This window comes from Rattus norvegicus, chromosome 13 (assembly GCF_036323735.1).
Source record: "Rattus norvegicus strain BN/NHsdMcwi chromosome 13, GRCr8, whole genome shotgun sequence".
Classification (NCBI taxonomy): Eukaryota; Metazoa; Chordata; class Mammalia; order Rodentia; family Muridae; genus Rattus; species Rattus norvegicus.
Window position 1 is genome coordinate 100,706,825 of NC_086031.1, and position 20,098 is coordinate 100,726,922.

A 20,098-nucleotide genomic window follows, 5' to 3' on the forward strand; every position below is an offset into this window, starting at 1 on the left:
AATTTTAGCACAGTATTTTTTTCCCCTAATTTTAGGTAAGAGAGAAAATAAAGCTAAAAAAAATAAAGCTATAAAATAAATCCTGAAACAAAACAATACTAAAAACCTAGAAAGATCCTGCTCTTTGGTTTTCGGTGACTTTCTTGAATCTTGTCTATTTCGAACAAAGTAAAAATTCAGGATTAAAGATGACAAAGTCTGACAGGATCATTGGGAAAATATAACATACACACATATGTATTATATATTATATATTATATGTTATATACTATATGTTATATAGTTATATATGTTATATATTATATTATATAGTTTATGTTATATATTATATTATATACATATATAGTATAGCTATGTAAGAAAAATCCTCCAAGGGGTTGGGGATTTATCTCAGTGGTAGAGCACTTGCCTAGCAAGCGCAAGGCCCTGGGTTCGGTCCCCAGCTCCAGAAAAAAAAAAAAAAAAAGAAAGAAAGAAAGAAAGAAAAATCCTCCAATTCTTAGAAATTCTTAGAAAACATATATACATGCACTCATATACATTACTTTCCAGTTAAGGCAATATAAAGTTTGTGTTGGGCTTTGCCCTGAACTTATCTGTATTTTGATGCTAATTCCACTGCCCCAAGGACAGCTGCCTAGTCATGTACTCAGGAACCAGGTGACTTCACCAGAACCTTTTCCCCATTGAATTTGTAAAGTACAGGTGAGGGGCAGGTACAGGATAGAAGGAGGCCTGTCATTGGAGAAGGAAGGATGGGCAGGAGAGAAGTTTGAAGGAAGATGAGGAGAATAGGACAGAGAAGAAGAGACAGGAGAGAGAGAGGGGGAGAAGCCATGGCAGGTGATGTTAAGATTCTGCTCTGTGTATTTACAGGTTGTTATCAATGTTCCTAAGGGATGGATGGTACCAGGCTTTGTATGTTTAAGTGGGCAATTACATCTTACCAATTGGGTCAAAGATTATTGTGTTGTGTGTTCTTTTATGTGAGGGTTTGAGTATAGGAAAGTGTGTGGCAGCAAGAGACACTGGGTCACCGAGGAGTGGGGATGTGTTTCCACCAAGATATCTAGCAGACATCTTAGGCACCGCTGTGCGGACCTAGTGGAATAAAAGACACCGATACATTTTTATTCTTATATTTTTACAACAACAAGTTCGTCTCATTTTTATAACATTGCATATATGTGCATGCATGTGTGTGTGTGTGTACATGTGTGGTTTGTGTGTGTATGTGTGTATGTATGTGTGTGGTTTGTGTGTGTGTATGTGTGTGTGTGTGTGCGTGTGTGGTTTGTGTGTGTGTCACAGTGAGCATGGTCAGAAGACAACTTGCCAGAGTCGGACTCTTGAGTTCCACCATTAGGAGTCTTAGGGATCAAGCTTGGGTCTTCATGTTTGGCCGCAAGCACCTTTACCCACTGGGCCATCCCACAGTCTCTCTCTCTCTAGAGAGCTGACCAACAATAGTTCCTTGTTGAATTAGAAGCCAGGACACAGGGTGCTTGGGGGTGGCAGGTAGGGGTTCTAATGACTTAGCTTAGCTGCCACCCACAACGTTGCCTTCAATATATTCCTGATATGGACGAGTCGTATGCACCGTGTGCAAGCTGCTCACCTCTCACCCTTAGCAAGGCTGTAAGTCCTTCGCTGAGTTACAAAAACCACTACACAAAAGGATTCATTCATCCCTCCACCCCTGGAAAGCAGCCAGCTGGGGAGTGGCTAGAGGTGAAAGTCACCGTGTTACCAAGTAGTTTGGGGGTTAAAAAAAGAAGTAAAAGCCTAGTTGGAAATTACAGCCAGAGAAAAATCTTCGCCATAAAAGAATAATACTGTAAATCAACTTGGGATTTGGCTCAGGGCCAAGGGTGACATCCCTCCACGAGATACCACAGCATTGCAAGAAAGCACTGGGAATTGGACATCACTATCCTATCCACATGCTGGCATTAATGACCCTGCAGGAGAACCAGGGAGCCAAGTCAACCAGGCGATTTTATAACAGGGCTATCGAGAACACACTGAGCTGAGCTAACCGGTGTTAGCTCATCTTGCTATGACATGGTCTTAACAGTTCCAGTATTCCAACTGTCACTAATGTCTAGGTGCACTTAAATAGGAGTAGGGTCCCAGCATATTAGTGAATGATGATTTCAGTGTATGATCTCTTGGCTGTGACCATGCACCTCTTGCATGTGCTTGACCCCAGGTCATGAATTTCTGAATTATAAAGCTGGAGACTGGAAAGGCACTGTAAAGACCGGCTGCTCCAGCCTGACCCAGCTTACTCTCATCTCTCTTCTTGTGCAAAGGACCCTCCTCTCCTCTTGACTTTACATGAAAGGCCTCCACCTGTCACCTCTAGACATTTCAGAGTCTTTATATTCTACTTTATCTGAACATTTCCCCCAAGCAGACTCAGTTTGCCGTAGCTGCGCTGCCTCCTGCCTCGTGTCTGAGAGGCCACCTGGGCTCTTCAAACATTTCAGTGTTTGTTTTCAATCCAACAAAACCCTGTGGGGTAGACAGCATCTTCTGAATATTCCATAGCTAAAGAAGTGCCTGAAGTGCTGCCCACATGCACTGGCAAAGCCTAGAAGGAAAGGCCAGGGTAAAAAGGCTCTTAAGGGAAGAGGCTTCTCTAATAATTGTCTTTTGCTCATTCTAGCAAAATGTGAAATTCTCTCTCTTCTGAATGACAGCCTGAGTCATAAGAGCTGGCTTCCTTCAGGTCCAATACAAGGTGCTTTATTGTTCTGGTAATGCCCATACCACCACCCCCAGCACTGGGCACTGATCCAGGGCCTGTGCCTTGTATGCAAGTGCTACATCACTGCGCTACATCATCAGCCCTCTTATGTTCAATTTTAACACAGGGTCTCACTAAGCTGCTCGTGCTGCCAATGAATTCATTCTGAACCAGGCTGACTCTGAACTTACAGCTCTCCTGCCTCTGCACCCCCCACCCCTGGGTAGCATGGTCTGGGTAGATTTAGATCTGTGCTACCAAGGGTAAAGCTGTCTTCTCCATGTCTCTCTATAGATTGATGGTTCAACAAAGTCCATATGTGGTCTAGACTATGGGAAGGATACAGAGTGTGGTGAATATGGACTGGGGGACATTTACATTCCTTGTTTGGGTTAATGTAAATGAATTACTCAGGCAGTAGCCACATCCACCATCCATAGACTCAACTGTTTCTGTCTCTGTCTCTCTTTGTCTCTGTCTTTATCTCTCGCTCTGTCTCTTCCCTCTGTCTCTCTCTCTCTTTCGTGTGTGTGTGTGTGTGTGTGTGTGTGTATGTGTGTGTGTGTGTGTGTGTTGCTAGACTCTTAATGAAAGGTAGGCAAAAAGTCTACAGCCTTAGCCATTTTCTTTGATTTTTTACTTTAAGATGAGTCTGTATTACCCAGGTTGGCCTTGAATGTGCTATGTAAGTTAATCAAGCATAGAAATTATGATCCTCCTGCCTCAACAATCCACTTAACTGGGATTACAGCCATACATCATGATGTCCAACAAATATCTATCTATCTATCTATCTATCTATCTATCTATCTATCTATCCATCTATCCAATCTATCAATAGATCTTAGTTGTCACACACACACACACACACACACACACACACACACACACACAGCTTGCTGTTAAGTCAGATTTTCTTCCCCAAAACCTTTGTGAAATAAGGTGAACGAATACAAGAAGAGGAGGAAAGGATTGGTGTCCATATTCAACCCACATAGGAGACCTCAGGACTCATGACTACACATCACTGGCCCAGTTAGTTTCGTGGGATAAGAACCTAGAAGCCTCTATTTGTGCAATATTCTCATGTGATTCAGAATTCGGGCCAGCACTTTGGACCTCACTGTTGTGGTCTATACTTACGTGATTTATACTTTTATTAACAATACCGATGTCTCCCTTTCAAGACACATACATACACACAACACACACACACACACACACACACACACACACACACACACGCACACACATCTATCTATCTATCTATCTATCTATCTATCTATCTATCTATCTATCTATCTACGTATCTTCATCTTGCTATCACATCAATTACTGCTTCTCAATGTCTTCATCATGTTAATGTCGAGGCTAACATCACAGCAAGCAAACCAGGACCTGTAGCTGATGCAGTTACTTCCACCCTGGCTGGCTGTCACCGAAGTCGTGCTTTATGATGCACTATCTACAGCAGAGAAAGTGGAATTTCAATGACTGAAAGAGCTGCAAGGCCTGTTAGTTAAGAAGTCTCGCTCGCCTGGGTGAAAGGTCCGCCTATTCCACCCACTCTGTGGTCTTTGGGGTTCACTGGAGACTCCTCTGATCTATGCAAAGTGCTGGGAAAGGTGCGAAGACCTTAGGAGTCAGGCACACCCAAGCTCTCCCTCTCTAAACCTGTGAGCTTTCAAAACCAAGTTACCTGTTAGTAAAATGTCATGAGATGCCACTCTTCTGGTGCACCTCCGATTCCATGGGGACCTCTTGTTAAGGACGCTGGTTAGCAAGTGGGCTGTTATGGATGGAGCTCTCCTCCTCCAGCATGGTCCGACCCTACCTACTCTCTGCAGTGACCTTACTCAAAGGAGATCCTATCTTAGGAATTAGTACTTCAATATATCTGCAGGGAGGGGAGAGAAACCCAGCTGTGGCATGCCATGCTGTGTGGGAACTTTGAGATGTGTAATGTAGCAGTAATATCCTTCGGGGCAAGGAATGTTCTTTCGAATGTTTCCTTATTGCTCCACACAGTCTTCTCCTGGCACCTTCTATAGCCCTGTCCTGATAAATTCTTATCACTAATAAACCTAGAAGCACTCCTAAGTGATAAGCAAGTCCCTGCACTATCAGCCTTTGATTGTGAGACATGAAAACTCCCTGGGGCTTTATTCATACCCACACAGCAACCACGGAGGTTACACGAATACCAGAGGTTACACGTACACCGGAAATGGAATTATTAGGGTCTGTGGTAGGATACTGGACGTGACCCTTTCGGCTTTATTTACATGTTACTAGGAGAATACCAACAGAAGCAGGGGGGCAGGGAGCAGGGGGGCAGGGAGCAGAAAAGAGAATTGCCAAGTAATGGAGAGTAGAACTTTCTAGAGAACCAGAGCTAGGTGAAATGATTTTTTTCTTCTAGAGGCAGAACTGTAACTCTGTTTCTTGTCATACTTGGCCACTTTAGCGGTGCCTCACAATCAAAGCTGGCACTATTACCTTTGAAGGTGGCTTAGCCAGCCTAGTACTTACTGCTTCTGCTAAGGCCATGTCCTGTAATTGTCATGGCTCCTTTGTAATTGTACCCTTCCAAGAAGTCCTAAGTAATGTAGACCTGGCAAGGACTTCTTGAGAGCCTGCAACACACATGGGTGTTTTCTCTTCACAGTATGTAGCTCAATACTTGATAGACATTATAACCATGTGCACCCATGATCAAGAAGAACACACAGAATCTTAAATGACCTTTATGTTAATGATACTAGAAATGTGTTTACACACCACAAAGAGAGACACTGACACACATAGATACCTAACATAAACATAGACACACAGATACATAATACAGATACACACACACACACACACACACACACACACACACACACCACTCCACATCACTCTGTGATGGAAACACCTTACAATTCTCTATTGTTCCCCTTTCTTTCCTTCCTTCTCTACAGATGGGCCTTTGTGCCAACTGTGACTGCATATGGCACAAACAAGTAAATTCACTTCTCAGGTCTAAAGGATGAAAGAGACCTTTGTCACTTGAAATCTAGATGCTGCAGCTCAGAGGAACATGTAAGGCCCTCACAGACCTCTCTCACAACTTAAGAAGGGGTTCTACCAGACTGAGTCACGTAGGTGCAGGAGAGAGACCACGCAGTACAGCATTTACTGGTTCAAGGACAAGGTATCCTCTCATTGACTGAACTCCCTCACTCCTTGGTGGCTATACCGCACAGCCTAGGATTATCCACTGTGTGAATTATGCAGTTGTCTCTTGCCACAGATGGGGATGAGTCTTAAATAGGCCCATGGACTGACTGCCTCGGGCTTTCTTCTGATTTTTCTTCTCTGATTTCCTCTTCCAATTCTCTGAGCTGACATTAACACTCACGGGCTTGAAGAATGTGTTTCTAATACCTTCTTCCCACTTCCTGGTACCTTCCACTTCCTGGTACCTACAGTTCATGTGACTTATACTTTATGTGCATCTTTACATGCAGATGAGTGTTTTTATTGATGGGAGGGGTTATACAGTAATAAGCTTTAAAAAGTCAATAATAGGTCATTTTTTGTTTGTTTTTTTAAGAAGATAAAGAGCTTAGGGGTCATCTTCTTAGTTTGCTTCCTGCCTGCCACAATGACAAAATACCTGAGGTACTTTGTAGAGAAATGAGATTTATCTTGTTCACAGTTTAGGGGGCTGAAAGTGAGGGCATGTGAGGTATATCATAGCATGGTGAGAGTGTGCACCAAAGTGGCATGAGTAAACAGAGAAAGGCCAACATAGGGTAGCCTTGCTTCGTGGTATAAGGGGCGTAGTAAAGAAACCATTGAAATGGCTGTTCTATGACTGGGGGGAAGGTTTCTATTGTGGAAGAGAGAGAGAGAGAGAGAGAGAGAGAGAGAGAGAGAGAGAGAGAATCCAAAGGCATCTGGAAGAGTTCAGAACTACAAAATGAGGAACAGACTAGGGCCAGGACTTGAGAAGCGGGAATAATGGCAGAGAATGTCGAGAGAGAATATCAAGAAAGAGAGGAACAGAGAAAGCTGGAATAGTAGGGTGGGGATGGTGGTGGGAATATCTTGACCTTATAAAGAAGTGGTGGAGTCTGGAATAGCTTGGAGACTATCAAAGCAGCGTGGGAATGGGGAGGTGAGAAGAGCTAGGAGGCTAGTGGGTGCTTTGGTAAGTATGTAAATAAATATGTATAGGGACTGAGGGGCCTGGAGGCCAGCATGGGCTTGGATGTGCTAATAGATGTCACAGGTATATGTCAGTGGAGAGCCATATGTCCCTTCTACAGAGGCAAGGGAAATGATGCCCTTTATTAGATGGAAAACCCTTTCTCATATTCCTGAGGAATGCTGTCTTTTATCTAACCAGAAATCCTTCTCTATATAGTCCAGCTTGTATTATACCAAGCCAGTGGGCTTGCATTTTTTTCTTTTCTTTTCTTTTCTTTTTTTTTTTTTCGGAGCTGGGGACCGAACCCAGGGCCTTGTGCTTGCTAGGCAAGCGCTCTACCACTGAGCCAAATCCCCAACCCCGTGGGCCTGCATTTTAAGGGAAATTGAGGTACCCTTTGGACCCAACAAATAACAGGTCACTTTGGGAGAAACAGCAACTCAATCTCACTAGACCTAGTTCCCGCCACAACATGGAAATCAGCCACTGTCAAGGTGCTTCCTTAAAGGCACCAATTTCCCACCATGCCTCACTTCTTCAATGCTCCACCACTTGATTACACCCCTCCACTAGAGGTCATGCCTTAAACACATGTGTCACTAAGAGACAAGTCATGCCCAAACCCAAGAGTACCCGTTTCATCAACTTGTGATAGAATCTTATTTTTCTAAAAACCTACATGGTTATTAGCTAGGTCTCCAGCTCCCGAATAGGCAACAGAAAACGGGTAGTTAAGTGCATTCCTTTCCCCACCAATATTTGGAGAGAGATCTTTAAAGAATCAATGTAGGACATTTTCCAGAGCTAAAGAAGTGAGTGACAGCTCTTAAAGAAGACTCATGATGTCACCCATTTATTTTTAACAATGTTCTTGTGAAATTGTTTTCTTGACTTCACTCAAAATCATTTACTACATAGCTGTTGTACAGGCAAGGGTAGAGGGCGAGGGGGACAGCGTGAAGAATGAGTGAGCAAAGATCAAGGGCGTCTGATGACAAAGCACATCAAGGGGAGAAGGAGAGCTGAAAGCAGAGGTGGCTCTGTTGGAAAGTGGACCCTGAGGTGACAGACAGGGTAGGGCACAAAGTTACCAGCCAGTTACAGACGGAAGCCAGGCATGTGGGTAGCTATAGAAGTGCACTGTGGGTAGACAGAGGAGTAAAGACAAGCTTTAGCAGGGAATGTGTAGAGAGTGGATGAGATAGATCAGGGACCAGCATTTGGAAACCTCACAGTAGTCTAAGGCAGAAAGCAGCACTTTTCACACTAGCATGCCCACAGAAGGCTGATGGGATCTGACTTCATATCTAAATGAAAACCAGCACCATCTGCCTCATCATCTAAACTCTCCACTAACACAGCAGTTTATATATATATATCAATTTCACCTGAGGTGGTTTGAATAGGTTTGGCCCCAGAGCCTCGTGTGTTTGAATGCTTGGCCCACAGAGAGTGAGACCATTAGAAGGTGTATCCTTGTTAGAATAGGTGCAGTCTTGGAGGAAATGTGTCACTGTGGGGGTGGGTTTTGAGGACTCCTAGTGCTCAAGCTCCACCCAGGATAGAGGAGAGCCTCCTCCTGTGGAAGAACCTGTGAAGGACAGCCTTCTCTTAGATGACTTCCAGTCAAGATATAGAACTCTCAGCTTCTCCTCCTGCACCATGTCTGCCCGTCTGCTGCCCTGCTTCCCTCCATGATGATAATGGACTGAATCTCTGAAACCGTAAGCCAGCCCCAATTAAATGCTTTTCTTTATAAGAGTTGCCATGGTATGTCTTCACAGCAATAAAACCCTAACTGAGACACCACCTTTCAAATATCCAGATCTGTCCTTGAGGGGGTGTCTGCAAGAGTTATAGCTTCAACACACATGGTCCCAACCCCACAGCCTTGCCTACCTCTAGAACAAAAGCTATTTTGAACTTTATCAAAACACCAGAGTCACAAAATAAGCATGTTTTCTCCCTTGGAAGAGACTTTGGCCTCAAGGAGGTGATAGAAGAGGTCAGTAACTAAACATTTGCAGCAGGATAAAAAGAACTTTCTTGAAACTCATTTCAGAGGGGGCTGGAGAGATATCTCCATGGTTTGGGTCTCTTCCAGAGAATCCATTCCCAATGTCTACACTGAGAGGTTCATAACCATTTGCAATTCCAGTTCTTGGAAGTCTGATGCTTGTCTGGCCTCTGTGGGTACTAGACACATGTTGATACCACATACACACAAATTAAAAAGTTAAAAACCAACTAGAAATAGCAAATTACTTTGATGATGGACAAGGAAGTAGTAGTAGGGACAGGGATAGAAGTAAAAGGTTGTCCCCATTAATTTAACTGCTTTATAGTAATTCTTCAAAAGGCAAACAAGACATATTCCAGCCCTCTGCCCACTCCCTGTCCTTAGAGATTTAATCAAGTAAACACGCAAGCCACGAAATGAAATTTAGTGATGGCCCCTACACTCTGCCCTGCTCTACTCCTAGCAGGAAACAGATCAGACCACAGAGACCAGACAGCCACCATATGTCATTCCCTAACCACAAGCCAGTTGTAGAAGCAAACCCAGGGCTGACTAGTTACCAAGCTCCTTTTCTTCTCTACTCCTAATGGCTCATGCACAGAGGGTGTGGGAAATGTCCTTTAAGTAAGCCCTGAGACAACTCATGGGGGAGCACGCAGGTATCAGTCAGACCCTGTACAATATGGGGGAGCACACAGGAATCAGACCCTGTGCAATGGGGACTTCAGAGCTCAAGCTTGCTTTGTAACATTTGGGAGCCAGACTGTAAATTAGAGATATTGTTCTACAAATGTTCAAAAGAATACTTGGGAAATTACAGTGGTGATTGTTGGGAGACAGAGCCTGCCCAGGAAGCTTCCATGCATGAACTTTGTACCTGACACATCTCTGACAAGCAAGGTGCTTGTATTTGGATCACACCAACCTGCAAATAGTTCTAGCAGCAAGACTTCCTTGGGATCCCAAAGGGCCAAAGCTATGGCTTCAACACACATGGTCCCAGCCCCACAGCCTTGTACTTTCTGCAGATATGGTGAAGAAGTTGAGACTACACCCACCTCCTGGGAGCCAGGGTTGGAATCCAGGTATGGCCTGACTCTAGTCCAGTGGTCAACAAAGTCACTGACGTTCTCCAGGCTCTGGCATCCTTGTTTATAACATATGGGGGATGGCAGTAATACCTTATAGGGTTTTTATAAAGAGTGAATGACTCTTTTCACACATGCATGTGCACACACACACACACACATACACACACACACACACACACACACACACAGAGAGAGAGAGAGAGAGAGAGAGAGAGAGAGAGAACACTTATAGCATCACCTAGTACACAGTAGACACAGTATGAGTTAGCAATAACTATCAACAATGTTCTGTTGTTCCTCGATTATATTATGAAAAAAGGAATAATTAGTTACTAGTAAATGCTTGGGGTTTTTTCTTTGTTTATAATGTGGACAAGAAGGACTGCTGTCTGTGTGGCTTTCTGGGTCCCATCTCCTCACAAGGCTAGCCAACTCAGGGTAGCATCATGACTTAATGGAAATGATAACAATTCTACTTCCTTACGAGGCAGGCAGGTCATTCGATCACTCTAAAAACCCCAAGATATTAATGGTCTTGTGTAAAGAGTGTCTTTTAATACACCATGGCTGTTTTGTTTGTTTATTTGTTTTGGACGGTGGTTGAAATGGTTACTATGCTGTGTACGTCTACGATGTGGCGCCAGAGGTGAGATCAGTCTTCAGGGGATTGTATGTTGTAAAATTCCATACAACAGGAACACAGTATAATTTCTTTTTTTTTTCAGTAGCACACTTTGCAAGTCTAATTTAACAGACAGTCCGGTTTTCTGGCTGGCCTCTTTTTATTTTATATTCTCTTGGGCAATATGAGAAATGAAAACTGAATTTGCTCTCTCTCTCTCTCTCTCTCTCTCTCTCTCTCTCTCTCTGTGTGTGTGTGTGTGTGTGTGTCTCTCTCTCTCACACACACACACACACATGCACACACATATACATGCACACCCACACATGCACACACATATACATGCACACCCACACATGCACACACATGAGGTGTGGGTGGGGAAAGTGGCAGTTTTCATTAACTCCATTAGCACTGTTTTGCCCACGGTAGCTAGGCATCCCTCCTTTCATATCTTAGGGACCCAGATCTCTCCAGCATCCACCATCATCCTCACTTTTACCATAAAGCCTCAGATGCACATTTCAGATTCCTGCCCAGATGAACATGTAGACCATCTGCTTCTGTGGGTGATGATTTGTTCTCCCTACTAAAATAGCTTAATTATTTTGCTCCACAAACATCAATTCTCCACTTCATCTTCAAGTCCAAATGTTTAATACTTATGCAGCTCAAACTAAAATATTAAATGGACAGAAAGGATTCATGGTCACACTGCTGTTTTGTGAGCTGCAGTATCATGGCACTATGTCTCCTTTCCTTCAGTTGTGATCTTTGGAAACCAGGTTTAATGGGGAAGGAAGGAGGTTAGAGAAAGAGAGAGAGGTAAGAATACAGCTTGCTTTCCTCCTATTACGGCACTGATGAATTACACTGGAGAGGGGCATTCTCATGCTAAGATGAGAAGATGTGTAATCAAAGAGCATCCAGAAACTTCAGGACCTTGCTCTTCTGAACAACTTAAATTTTCAAATATTTTAAGATCTCCCCATTTAAGAACAGAACCATGGGGGAGGGGGGTGTTCCAACATAATATTTTCAATGAATTTGGATATAAAACTCATAAATCTATTACAGGTATTCAATTCTGTTCTTGTAACTTAACCTCATTATTGCAATTCAAGACGATTATCATAAGCAATGCTCTCTGTGTTAGGCTAAAAATTATATGACCAAATGCTGCAAAAACAGTACCACCCTTTCCACCCCGGTGAAAACTAAAGTGGAAAGCTGACAAGGGACAAGGAAAAACAGAACTTCCAATAAAGGGGTCAGAAGCAGACATCGGAGGACACTCGGGACTAGAAGGGATAAAATGTGCATGAACCTTATAGAAGGTGGTAGTACATAAATGGTCCTCTGCAGACCTTCCTTCCATGGCTGGGTTTTCTGGCCAGCATTACTCATTACACTGGTAAAAATTTCAAGTCCAAAGGGTCCTCATTGCTGCTGGGGTATCTCCCATGTTCCTTCTTGTCTAATTCCATGCTTCTTACTTATATTCTTAACTAACAATTCATCATCCAAATGAATAACACTGGACAAGGACAAGACACCTTTCGATGATCTAGCTGTAGGGGGATTTGTCTTCCTATCGAGGTTCTGGGTCTCTTTGATTTGCTTTCTGGACCTTGGCAGTTTTGGGAGTCAAGAGTATTGAGTTCCAATGTGTTAGGAACTGCTATTGTTCCTTACTTTTTTGCTAAGGATGTCTTTGGCGTTCCCATGTGCAGTGACAGTATACAGACCGCAGGCCTTACTCATGATCCTCCCAAATGAAAGCTTGGGCTCCCTTTTTGAGCTCTTTCTTTCTATTCAAGAGACTCTCATCTAGCCATACCTGCTGTTCAGTGTCATGGGCAGCCAATGCCGTGTAATCTCTGAGAAGGGACATACCCAACAAGAACTTGGAAAGTTTTCTACATAACCAGCCTCCTGGACATGCCCCTTCCTAGAGGTGAGATGGCCTCTGGGAGAGAAGGAAGTCTTCAGCAAGCAAAAGTCAGCCAAGTGGCTTGCACTGTATAGGCAACGAGACCAGAGCGGCCAAAACTATATTTCAAAAGAGCATCAAAGGGAATGGTCCAGGGTTCTATCCTCAGCACAGCAGAATGTTAGAATAATTTAATTGGGAGGGGGAGACAAATTGAAGAGGAAAGGAGATGTAAGGAGTGCAAGCATATTTGTTTCTGTGAGTCACATTGAAATTTATCTGATGCCTTTGACTTCTACCTTGCGTCTCTCCATAGATGCCAGTATTTGTTGACTTTCCAATTCTCACTCTACTCTCTGGACAAATTTCCTTTGTTTTTCTTCTCCTCTCTTCTGACCCTTTCAAGTATTAACTTGATTTCTTTTACTATGACAAGGACAACGATCAAAAGAAACTTGGAGGAGGAAAGGAATTATTTCCTCTTACACTTCCAGGTCACAGTCCACTTGAGGGAAACCTAGGCAGGAGCTCAAGAGAGGACCCTGGCGATAGGAACTGAGGCAGAGGCCATTGAGGAACACTGCTCATTTGCTTGCTTTCCATGACTTGCTCAGCCAGCTTTCTTATAGTATCCAGGACTACCTGGTCAGGGTAGAGTGAGCTGGGACCTCCTATACCCATCACTAATGAAGAAAATGCCACAGGATTCCTGTAGGCCAATCTTATTGAGGCGTTTTCTTAATTGTGGTCACCTCTTCTCAGATAAATCTAACTTGTATCAACTTGACAAAGTCAAAATGAACAAACAGACAAACAAACAAACAAAAGTCCACCCAGGATTCAATCTTTAAGATTCTTCAGGATTCACTATGACGGGATAGAAAGGTCATTGTCATTTTAAGGGATAATTTGAAAATGGTCATAATTTTGGACAGGGAGGAAACTAAGTAGAGAGCTTAGACTTGGGGATTTTTGTCTTTCCTCTTCTCTATCCTTTCTTTCTTGGGTAAAAAGAAAGAGGTTGAAAAGAAAAAAGGGATAATAGAGTTAAAATACAAAAATTAAAGATGTAGGGATGGATTTCTAAATTTACTCTAAGGGAGTGCCCTGGGCCAAGACAGCATGGCCCAGGGGGCTGTACAAATGACCAGGAGCAGGCAAGATGGAGCATAGACCTTAGTAAGTATTTATTATCAGCAGGAGGTAGATTCTAGCTGTATGGAACCTAGGCTGCTGTGTTGTTTAAGACATATTAAAATATAAAGGCTATGTGTGTCTTTTTCATTCAGGAACATACACCATAGAGGTAAGTAGCAACCCACACTGGGATTAATTAATAATTAATACTACACCAGAAGCCTTGTAAGTCAGAAACAGATTCCTGTCTCGTGCCTGCCACTTCCTACCCTTGTGACTCTGACCAATTACTCAGTCACTTTGAGATTCAACTTAGCATCTTCCTCTATAAGACATAGAAGGAAGAAGGCAGAAATAATACCAGAGAGGACAAGTTTCACAGTGGAGAGGAGTCATGTGACCTACCTTCTCTGAAGTGGCTACAACACAATAGGAAGCAGGCACACTCTGCTCTGAGGCTTGGCTGGCTCAGCAGTGTCTATGGGGCATGAGCTGTCCACAGTGTGCTCTCAAAACACTTGTGAAGACTCAATAACAAAGGGTCCATTCTAGCAAATAACAACACACTTTCGCACACTCCACAAGTACTTCCTGATCCCTATTTAAGAGTTATTTGTACAGTCTCAGGAACTCACACATACTAGGTACAAGTATTGTAATTTCTCATTTTCATAACAAATGGGGAAAATCCTAATCTTAATTATCCAGTTTTTCAAATAATTAAAACAGGAACAAAGAGGTTTCTACATGTAAATATCAATTTCTGTTTTTCCTTCTTCAAATAAACCTACCTGTGAACCACACTGCCTGAACCAGGGGTCTGTTTTTTAATCTCCTTGAGTCTCTCCCTGTTATACTCTGCCTGGAGGCTACCTTCTTCTAGTCTTTTTTTACATTCAGATATGGAACACCTTATCCTGGGTACATACAATAAGTCCCCCAAGACTCTGATGTTGGGAGCTGATGGTTTAGCTCAGTGGTAGAGTGCTTGCCCAACATACACAAGGCACTGAGCCTGATTTCCAATGCTGCAAAAATAAATACATATAACATATTGGAATGCCTGATACCACACTGCTGTTTCTGCTCAGAATGACCCCTCACCTTGTTTTAATATACTTTAAGATGTTTTTGGAAACCACATTTGAGCACCAATGCCTTGCTGAGAAATCCCAGTCTCTGCCTTCTACACATACACATGCTGTTCACATGGCATGGTGACATTTAAGCTCTGTGTTTGTACATCTGCCTTCCTCACCAGATGCAAGGTTTTAAGGAATGACTTCATGGTATATACAAATTACCTGAAGACTGTGGTGTGGTGAGAATGTTGGTTTCTTAGAAAACCCACATTATGGTGTGTGAATATGCTTTTGTTTTAATCCCAAGTGTGGGAAACTAGGCTGCTTCACCAGCAGGTGATTGTGATTTGCCTCATGCACAAGCAGGGATGCAATTTTTTGCCAGCTGCAGAAAGTTTAATTCTGGGATTCTGGAGAGAGTATAAACAAGAGAGCCACAAGAGGGTGTGGCAGCTGCTGTTTCCCACTGATGCTCCCATCCCCATCCCTGCTCCTCTATCCCTGCCCCCTCATCATGTTGCTGGCCCCTACTAGTCCCTTTTGGTCCCTGTTGCTGTATTTGCTGTTGTATTTGCTATTGCTGGTTTGCTGGATATTCTGACGACAAAGTGCCCTTGCCCCAAGAAACTCTATGTCCTTCATCAGCTGGAAGAAGCCTAAAGAGGTCTACGCCCTCCTTCCTTTCTAACCTTCTTTCTCTCTTACCTAAGATTGGGGGTTTGAGTGGGATTAGGCTGGAGTAAGAGTTGGAAGGGAAGTAGAGGTATTAGAACACATTAAAGTAGCATAGAAATACGCCAACAGAGGACCTCTTTAAAATGGAATGGGTAGAAAATGAGTGTCTACATTTTGCATAGACCCTAGGTGACTCAAACCTCAGCTCCACAGGCTTCCCCTGAGTTATTTGATTCAGACTCTGTGTCTGAAATCTCAGGGACCCCATTCTTCATCTGTGTCTTAAACAGCCACCCAGCAGCTCTACTGACAAGATGGGATGTCTGGAGATGTCATCAAAGCTGGCACAATGTAGAACAGAATCTACATGTGTGGGCTAGAGGCCAGTACATTGGCGGACTGGCTATGGGAGAGGGAAAGAAACAGGAAGCAGAGACAAGACAGGTTAGAGGGAATAAAAGATGAGGAAAGGCAGAGGTAGAGAGAAAAAAAGATGAGGAAAAGGAGAGGGGAGTAAAGGAGAAAGAAGGAGACCCCATTCAGCTTCTATGCTTAGGGTGCTCTGTATGATCTGGCTTTCCAGGCCACAGGCCTGACCTGTGCACTAGAGTCTCCTAAGGTGAGTACTTGGGATGTGCAGTGTTAGTACTTTGTTCTATTCTCTGCTTTGCTGAGTGAAGAGGGTTCAGCTGTTTGGGCAAGAGTAACAGCAAAGCATCACCTCATGAAGGTATATTGAAGAAAATTCTAAGAGTAGAACGTCTCACACAACCTGAGCACAGTTTACCTGATACAGTTCAATCCGTTGTTCAGCCACTCTGGCCTTGGGGTTCTGCAAGCGAAAGACCCTGAACTCTGCCTTCACCAGATTTGAAGCATTCTTCTCCATTGTTGAGACATCGAAGCGGACGATTCTGAAGTAGGGTCTGTAGAAAGTGGGCGGGATGGCATCTGTAAAAAGTTAGGGCAAGCATTGAGAAAGATTCAATCCATCATGCTCTCAAGAAAGACCACAGTGTGAGATAGTCCCAAAGAGCCATAAGGGAAATGTCTACAGAGTTTGGTTTCCAAGGGCCAATTTAATACCATTAACAATTTAACCAGGAACAAACTAAAATCAACATGTGTGTTTGGTTCCAGGAGAAGCAGATTAAGAACGATTAACAAACCATTGCCAACCACCACGTCTGAATGCAAGCAGTTAACCCAGTCTTTTGAAGGCTGACAGATCAGTGGAAAACCCCAGATGGTTACGAATTGGAACAAGTTCATGACAGCTGATGGCTCGAGAGAGCTGCCGGGCTTGCATACACTTTAATCAGATATGCCAAGAAAATAGCTCCTAAATGGTAAGGCTTCTTTCTCTGAATGTGGTTCTTTCCTTGAAAGTCTGGCACCCAGCTACTCTACTTCTATTCAGGCTCATGGACTGGGTCGGTTTTTTTACTTTTAAAGTCTGGGTTTTCATACACATGACCAAATCATGATAAAATCTGAATAAAACAAGAACAGACCCACAGACTACCCACACCTGGTCCAGCCTTCAAATTCTTGGGGTAGGGTAACTTCATCTGTAAGTAAAAGGTGATCATAGCTATGAAAGAGGAAGAGTAAAGCACCAATTCCTTTACTATGGAGCCCAGTGGAAGACAGCATTTGTGACGCTGCACAAGTTCAAGACCATGCATTGGCTTGAATCTTCTGTTATTTTTTAGCAACTGTCCTTACATTTGAATGTGGGTGTGACATTACCCTAAGACCCAAGCAGGCTGTCCTGCCTCTTTGATTTCACTTCCAACATTCATTGAGCATGAATGTTGGGCCAACAGACCACTGGCTTTTAAGTATGTTTCTACAGTCATCCAATTTTTCCTATAAATATACCTTCCCTATTCTAGAATGTTCTAGCTGATCTCAAGACACTCTACTTCTTGCACTTACATTCACATGACCTCATTACAACAGGATCATTCATTCACATGACCTCATTACAACATGGTCATTCATTCACATAACCTCATTATAACATGACCACCCACAGTTATGCTTCTGTTTAGATATTTTGATTCTTTCTGCATTCTATTTTTTATTTTGTTTTCCCCTATAAATGTTTTTTTTTTTAATCTGAGGGGTTGGGGATTTAGCTCAGTGGTAGAGTGCTTGCCTAGCAAGTGCAAGGCCCTGAGTTCTGTCCCCAGCTCCGAAAAAAAAAAGTAAAAAAAAATCTGGAAAATAGACTACTTGCAAGGAATTTCTTCCCCCTACCCACAGGGCAGGGTTCTGAATATAGGGGTTCCACCAAAGATCCCTTGTTTGCATAGTTGGTCATCAATGAGTGTCTTGAAAGAATCTGGTATCTGGTTATTGGCAACACTAACTTATTAGAAGCCAACTTGCTGACCTTAAAACAGATATAAATACCCCAAATGATTTCATGGGGAATCTGTGCCTTGACAATTTTACTGGAGTGTGAGAAACAAAGGAGATTTCCTCCTCTTTAGGAGCTCTGTATGTTTTGCAGCATGGGTACCCTCTCTTATCTCTCACTATATTTGAGACTCTGAAAACACGGGCTCTTAGACTTCCAAGTCAATTGCCCTATGAATTCAGGCTTTGTTGGCACACAAACCAGAACTCTCAGAAACAAACAAACAAACAAACAAACAGCCTCTAGAGTACGAAGATTTTGGAGAAAAGAAAGGATTCAGTGAAATGCTGTGCAGGCTCTCTGTGGGACAGATGAGGTGAAGCCTTCATACCAACCTAAGAGTCCTTGGAGCCCCTGAGCATCGCAATTCCACGGGGCAGCTGCTAAGACAGCACCACTGTCCTCTGCTTGGAATATACCCATCCCAGGAGTCACGGTTCCTGGTCCTGTGCTAAGCAGCATGACTGAAAACAGGTCGGTTGCCCTGGCACAGCATGCTGGGCAGAGCTCAGGCTCTCTGGCTTTCCACACCCTCTTGGCCAGAACCATCCACAGGAGTCGTGGCCACATTTATCTTTGCTTATCCTCTACGTTAGACAGCAGAAGCTTCAAACATCCTCTGAAAGCATGTCCTGGAAGAGCACGGCCAGTTTTGTATGTTTCCTGTCATTAGCCAGAGTAAACATCTCCTCCTTTTCCTCCTTTCCCTTCCACGGAGCCCCTCCGGACCCATTTCGACTTCCACAAACAGCCATCTTTCACACCCCTCCACCATAATCTTCCCCTTTATCAAGTTTGTAAATAAATGCTTTCCCGATTTATTTTTATTCTCTTTCGTGTTTATTAAACGTTGAACACATTTTTTCCCCCTTTCTGGTCTTCTGCCCGTACACACGCGTTTCCTTTTTTATGGCTGCCTCGGATCACGAGGTCAATTTTGTTTCTACTTCTTCTAAGCAAATCCCCAAATGATCCTGTCCCAGGCTTTTGAGCTCTGAAGGGGCATTGGCAAATATTTACGAGAGCAGCTTAATGGCTGAGTGTGGTCCCTCTTCTGCTCTCTCTAACCCAAGCACACAGTTCTCTCTGCTGGCTCGCAGAGCCGTTTAGACAGCTTATACTTCAACCAACTGATAATATCAATCTGCATTTAGGTTCCCGTTGTTTTAAATAAAAGCAGTTAATGCACGAGGTGGCAGAATGACTCAGCAGGCCCGACCAATGTCTCCCCTCAGGTTTCAGAGCCAGGTGAGGCAACCAGGCCTGGAGGAGGATGTGACAAGCCAATAAAAGCTGCTGACCCAAGAGCTGTCCCCTATTGTCACCTGCTTACTGATCACAAGACCCCTGGCCTGGATGAGGGGCTAGAGCAACTTGCCAAATGTCATCTCATTTGGGGAAAATATTGCTGAAAACTGCTCTAAACGAAATGGGTCAGTTAGCCACCAGCCAGAATCAGACATGGCAAGCTCTCCCTCAGCTCAGGCTGCCAGAGTAGCAGGGTAGGGGGTTAATGGCTTGTAAGGCCCAGATCCACCCACTTAGGAATGAGCTTGAAGGAAGGAGCTGTTTCCTCTGCTTCCTCCAAGAACTCGCTTCCCCCACTGGGATGGGTTCTTGTTATAATCCTCTGTAATTCCAATCCCAGTTTCCGTTCTCCTTCTAGCCAGGTGGCCAGGTGCTCCCACTTGACTGGCGCCAGGTTACCCACATGCACAGCCGGGCCCTCTCCTCCCTCTCTGCTCTGACCCACTTTTTCAACTCAAGCAAACTGATTTTCCTTCAGCCTCCTTTGGCTTTCCCACCAGCCGCTGACTCAGTTACTTCCCCAAAGCATTCCCATGTGCCTTGTACTCGGAGAAAAGCATCTGTGCCAGAGATCCGTGTGTCACGGACTGAGCGGTCATCGGCCCTTCCCCTTGCTCTGGCTACACGTTTTCCTTAAAATCGGATTTGGAGATTGGAGAGCTGGGGACACAGGGATTTAACTCCTCAATAATTTGCAAAGTATCAGTATAGAGAAAGCTAGATGTAGCATTTAATCACGTATGACTTCATAAGCATAACACCCTGACTTGAGTCTGTTCCAAATAAGTAATTTATTATATATACTATATTCTCTCTATAAAAATAATAACCTTGAGCTCAGGTGTCTTTTAC

The 20,098-nt window shown here is 43.6% G+C and overlaps 1 protein-coding gene across 2 annotated transcripts in view; it reads right to left on the reverse strand.

Annotated features, from left to right (window-relative positions):
* Tgfb2 (transforming growth factor, beta 2) overlaps positions 1–20,098 on the reverse strand; it is a 101,688-nt gene that overhangs the window by 15,285 nt on the left and 66,305 nt on the right. For both annotated transcript variants that reach the window (XM_006250448.5, NM_031131.2), the window contains one exon: positions 16,298–16,461. In XM_006250448.5, coding sequence (XP_006250510.1) covers positions 16,298–16,461 — 164 coding nt within the window. The remainder of the gene's footprint in view (positions 1–16,297; positions 16,462–20,098) is intronic.